General features: G+C 53.5%; 1 protein-coding gene across 15 annotated transcripts in view; it reads left to right on the forward strand.

Annotated features, from left to right (window-relative positions):
- Positions 1-670: 670 nt before the first annotated feature.
- LOC109526308 (receptor-type tyrosine-protein phosphatase mu-like) overlaps positions 671-5878 on the forward strand; it is a 41113-nt gene continuing 35905 nt past the window's right edge. For all 15 annotated transcript variants that reach the window (XM_019887502.1, XM_019887511.1, XM_019887505.1 and 12 more), the window contains exon 1: positions 671-998. In XM_019887502.1, coding sequence (XP_019743061.1) covers positions 944-998 — 55 coding nt within the window. In that variant the 5' untranslated portion in view covers positions 671-943. The remainder of the gene's footprint in view (positions 999-5878) is intronic.

Consider the following 5878-nt stretch of genomic DNA (forward strand, 5'->3'; position numbering starts at 1 on the left):
AGCTTTCCGCTGCATTTTCGTGGCTTGTCCGCGCGGGGGAGCTGCCGCATCAGGACGCTGCTCCAGACCAGACGCACGCGCACGCGCACGCGCTCGCCGAGCTCTGTTTTGGAAAAGTCGTCACGCGCACAGGAACGAACGCAAGTTGCTAAACGGAGCAAATCATCTTTGTTCGCAACCACGTTGTTAGTGGGAAGAGGACGCGTCAGCGAGCGATACTTTCTTGGCTCGTGAGTTTGATTCGCTGTCATTTGTTTCCGATGCTTTCCGTCGCACCCCCGCGCGCAATTTGGTTGGAGAAAACAACCCAAATCCCACTGCACTGACGGAAAGGCTTTCTTCTTCTTGTTTGATTGAATCTTTTGAAATCAAGTCCCAAGGCGCTCGGCTCTCAAGACAGTCGGCGAATAAACGCGCGCGACGAAGAGCCCAAAACTTGGGAGAATTCCTCCTCCTCTCGGGTGCCGACGGGACGTGAGTTCAAAAAGTGCGCGCGCGAGGGCGTCGCGGCGCGACGTCCGGCAGGGGGCGCCGCCGAGCGGCCGCGAGCGCCGGCGTCAAAGGAGACTTTGTGAGTCGTCCGCACAGAGGCGCTTTGACGACGGACCCGCCGCTAATCACCGCCGACGAAGGTTCGTCGACACGCCCCGCGCGCCGTCGCCTTTCCTGGGCGCAATCTCAGCGGGAGGATGACGTCAGCTTGCTCTTTCGTTCTTCAAACAAGTTGACGGGAATCGTCGAGCGCCCACCCTGAACTTCCCCTCCCGCGTGACGTCACAACGCCGGCCCCCTCCCGGCTCGGCGACGGAAAGAAGGGGCGAGCGAGCGGGCTCGCGCACGTGAGAGCGGGCTCGCGCGCGTGTGCGTAACGGACGGCGAGGAAAAGGAGGAGAGAAGAAAAAGTGCCGACAACACTTTGCGTCTGGAACCGAAGAAGAAGAAGATGGACGCGTCAACTTTGTTGCTCTTGTCGCTCCACGTGACGGCAGCCATCGCAGGTAGGCGACAAACAACTGTGCAACTGCGCTAATTGCAACACGAGCCGGACTTGGACCCGGGCTGGCGGGTTGGGTCGCCTGGGCGGAGCGGGGGGAGATGGGGGTGCGCGCGAATGTGTGTCGGCGTCCAACTTTCCATGTGGAAATCTCCTCCCTTCTCTTCCAACATTCCCCTGCTTGCACTCTGCTCTGTTTCGATTCTTTTTTTTTGGGGGGGGGGGGTTGTTGTGTTTTGGGGGTTTTTTTTTAGCCCGTCTTGACATCTTGGTGCTTTTCTTCTTCTTTTCGTTGCCTATTTTCAGCTCGTTTTGTCTCGAGTGTTTCCGCGTGATTGCGCGTGTGCGCGCGCGCGCGAGATGTCCTTTTTAAGTTTGTGTGCGTGCGTGCATATTTTCGGATTTGCCTGCACGGTGTGCGCCGTTCTGACGAACGCTTGTGCTCGTGTTTGTGTGTTGTGTTCACAATCGTGGGTGTGTGTGTGTGTGTGGGGGGGGGCAATGTGAGAAATATTGCGGTGTATTCATTCAAATAACAGCTGTAAAGTGTCCTTTTTTGAGATCTCCTTTGAACACAGTCCATTTGGAAACACGATGTGGAAAATTTGCCACATGTAGAAACTCAATCACTCTTCCGTTTGCCTTCTTCGTAAGTCACATTGTCTCATCAATGGTGGCTATTTTCCGAGCAGAGCGGTGGCTGGGCGTTCTTTCTTTCTTTGATAACAATATGCTTGAATGGACACGGCAATGAGGCATCCATGTTAGCGGAGTTGCTATCCGGTCTTCCGCCTATGTGTGGAACTGCCCCCCCCCATCATTAACTTCCAAGTGGCGGCCATCGTATGGATCTGGGCAAGCGGCCGATGGTACGGTGCCCCGCAGGAAAAGATGAGAGCGTGATCACGGACGGCCACTCGGAGCGCTGAGCGGAACCCGGCCTTTTCAAATCCTGCCATCCCGACCGACGCGCGGGTTCGTTTTGGTCTCTCGTATGCGCGTGGCCAACGGGAGGCCAACCAATACCAATTTTGTGAGCTTGCTTGCGGTGCTCCAAGTCGGCCAGAATCCAGTGTGTGCCGCGGGTCAATTATCAATCAATCAATGAATGGACGGAAGCCATCTTTTATATGACAGTTGCTCTTATTCCTGTCAAGAAATGAGTTTGTGTGCGCGCGCGCGCTGCGATGCAAACACGTTTGGTTGCCTACGCCGAGCGAAGTCCCCCATGCCTTTTGTGCGAAACGAGGCTCAGCCTTCTTGAAGGGGTTCCAAATGTGTGTGAGAGCCCACTCGGCAGCTCCATCTTCAACCCGCTGAAAGCGGCCCGTTTTGAGGGGGCGCTCTTACCTTGCAAATGAGGCGCCCCTCGCGCTTCCATACAGCTTTGGTCACCGTGACGTGACGACAACGACGGTGCCGAGCTACGAGCTCACCGCAGGCTTCTACCGTTCCAAAGTGGCAGGAAAACAAAGCCAAAGCGTGTTGTGCACATTTGCCCGCTGTGACGTCACAGCGGGCAACGGCGAGGAGGGTTCGCCAACGGGCATACATACACAAATAGCACACGCACGCATTCATTTGCATGCTGTTGAATTGACACGATCGACAAAGAGTCATGATCTCCTGCTTGCATACAAAAGAGTCGTTTTCATATCATGAGCTCACGTGACGTCAAAGATGGCTTCTAATGGCCATGTCAGAATCACAGAAACTGCAGAATGATACGCACGCACGCACGCACGCACACTCCCTAGTGACCTGATGTGTCCACTTCATGCTGCCGCTGAGTCAGGACTCCATATTTTCACCTTGAAAGTGTGTGTGTGTGTGTGTGTGTGTGCGTGCGTTCAGGTGCAGTAGGGTCAGCTTTTTGTTTTGTCTCGTCAGGATTTTAATGAAGCTTGTGGGTGTGTGTGTGTGTGTGTGTGTGTGTGTGTGTGTGTGGGCGGGCGGGCGTTTTCCTTTTTGTTGCAAACTCAACTCAAGTGTATTTCTCGAGCACTTTCAAACAAGCAGCGCTGTATCCAAAGCGTGTTGTACATGGAGCAAATCTGATCGATCCAACACTAACCAAGAAATCATTGGTTTGGTGTGGCTCTGAAACCCCCCCGTCGGTCTCTTTCTCTCTCGAGTGTCAACATGAGCTCATGTGGCCTTTTTTTTTTTTCTTAATGTCTGTCGGTTGCTTCATTAAGCCAAGTTTTGTTGTTGACTACGGAGCCAGCGGCGGCGACAACGCGTGGCCGCAGCTCTTTGTCTGAGCGAGCGCCCAATTCAAGTCGATTCGCGGCTCTCCGAGATGAAGACTTTTCTGACGAAGAACCACATTCGGGAAAAAAAAAAAAAAAGCATTCGAAAAGGACAACAAACAATATTTCCATGAAATGAATGCGCAAAGTTACGACCAAAACGGGGAACTTCTCATTTTGGACTTGAAAGTGAAAGTCAAGAAGTGGACCGTCTGCTACAAGCCTGCGCCTTTGCCTTTTTTTTTTTTTTGCAGAGGTCCTTTGACTTGAGCCGAAGAGGGTCGGTGGCCTCTTTGTTTGTTGACCTCTTTGGTGGGCTTTTTTTTTTTTGCCACCCAAATGTTGGGTTGCCTCCACGTCGGCATCGGCGACGGCCGGCCCGGCCGGCGGCGTCGTGTCCGAGGACACCTCGGGCCGGTCGGCCGGCGAACCGGAGCGTCGCACCTTGGCGATGACCGCCAAACACAAGGAAGGAAATGTGGCGCGTGACCTCTCGCTGGTGACGCTGCGCATCCGTGACGACAAAATGGAAGCAAATAATGTCTTTGACATGAGATTACCAAAACAGTTTGCATGTCTTCACAAGATTACCGGTGTGTGTGTGTGTGTGTGTGTGTGTGTGTGTGTGTGTGTGTGTGTGTGTGTGTGTGTGTGCGTGTGCATGTGTCCTGTGTGGGGTTTTTAATCCCTGTTCTGAGATGTCAGTCTGATTAGTGTTGTGGCCCAAATCCCAGATCATATTCAAAGGATTATTGTTTGAAGATGCGTGCGTGCGTGTGTGCGTGCGTGTCAGACAGAACTAATGAGATGGGGATTAGTGTGTGTGTGTCTGTGTGTGTGTGTGTGTCGTCAGTATAATCTGCCTGTTGTGTGTTCAGCAGGTTTGATGATTCTTGTTTGCGTATCAGTACACTTCAGAGTTTGATATACAAACACACATACACACATACGCACGCACACACACACACACACACACACACACACACACACACACCATCTGTCCATGTCAGTGTGAGACAAAAAACACGATATCAAATCTAAAAGGACCGTATTAGTAAGATAGCATCATAATGATGCTAATTATTGGAAAACGCTGCCAGCTAACTCACACGCACACAGGCTCATCAAGCCACCCCTCTCTCTCTCTCTGGCTCTCTCTCTCATATACACACACACACACACACACACACTGCAGAAGCTTCTCTGTAACCTATATTAATACGTTGATATTTGTGTATGTGTATGGGAGCAATTATTTTCACCATCTTGGTTTCCATCTTTGTCCATGTGTCCGAGTTCTTTGCGGACGTTCGTACGCACACACGCACACACACACACGTGCTCTTATGCAGGTGAGGACAGTAAGGGAGGGGCCCCACTAAGTGCCCCTCAGGTCTGCCTTGCGGCGAGTTTGCATTAGTGCAGCACTGTGAGGGAGCTCCAGGCCACACACACACACACACACACACACACACCTTTGCCGTGCTTCCGAAGTCGTGTTCAGGTTTGTGTGCGCGCGTGCGTGTGCTGGCGGCCGGCGAAGACCTTTTGCTTGACTGTCAGAATGAATATTGTCCCTCTCGGAGGTGACCTTCTACTTCTCGGCGGCGGCGCCGGGGAGGAGGAGGAAGAGGAGGAGGAAGATGAGAGGTGGTCAGGCTTCGTCTTGATGCTCGGCGTGGCAGTCAATCGGTCCCAAGTTCTCTTTTGCCAGGTCTCGAAATGTTCCCGCATTTGCGCTCGATCCGCGTCGGGCCCATTTGACTTTCTCTCGGCTCCGGATTTGGTCGCAGTCGCGCACCGCGGGTGTCGTGCCGTCTTCTGCCGCAACGTTTCGGGCAGCGCTGCGCTCGGCGCGATGTCGCCGCAGCGGAGTTCTCCGCGAGCGGGGGCCGAGAAGGTCCCCGACGAATGTCGAGGTAACGCGCGGGGTTCCGTGCGCGCGGCCGCTTCAAACTTGAGCGCTCATCGCCGCTCGGCCGTCCGCGGCAATCCGCGCTATGTCTTAGCGTTGAGCTAAAGGACTTTGCGGCGCTGAAATGAGGCGCTTCGGCCTTGAAATTTTCGGGGCCTCCACATTGTCGCGTTCGATTCGCTTTGCCAAATTTTGGAGCGTGTCATTTCAAGGTGTTGTTTTTTGTTCGCCGACCCCCGCCCCACTGCCCGAGCCCGACGGAAGCCATTTGACGAATCCGGCTGAAGGGATTCATTTCAATGAGCGCTCCTTTCACAAACAACTTTCTCCCAAATGAAAGCGCAAGAATCCATTTGTTTGCGACGGCTTAGCACACGTCGTCCTCTCCTCTGCGTAAAAATCTTGAAAAGGTTTACCGGCCAGTTAGATGGCGCGGTTCATTCGCGACTGATCCCGGTTGAAAAACGAGAGCTCTCCGAAATGTTTTCCCAGCCTGTTGTTTCATAGGTCCGTTTTCCGTTGGAGTTGCTGTGCGAGCGACAGACCTTGAAGCGAGCACGCCGGACCTCTTTCGAGAACTGGCGAGCTTGGACAAGTTCGAGCGCTGTCCCGATTTTTCAGGCATTTCATTTGGGTTGTTTTCTTTCCCCATATTGCAGATTTGCAGCTTTCGCAGGCTGGCTGCGCAAAACACACACACATGGGCGGGGGAGTGTG

The sequence above is a fragment of the Hippocampus comes genome, unplaced genomic scaffold (assembly GCF_001891065.2).
Source record: "Hippocampus comes isolate QL1 unplaced genomic scaffold, H_comes_QL1_v1.1 scaffold393, whole genome shotgun sequence".
Lineage (NCBI taxonomy): Eukaryota > Metazoa > Chordata > Actinopteri > Syngnathiformes > Syngnathidae > Hippocampus > Hippocampus comes.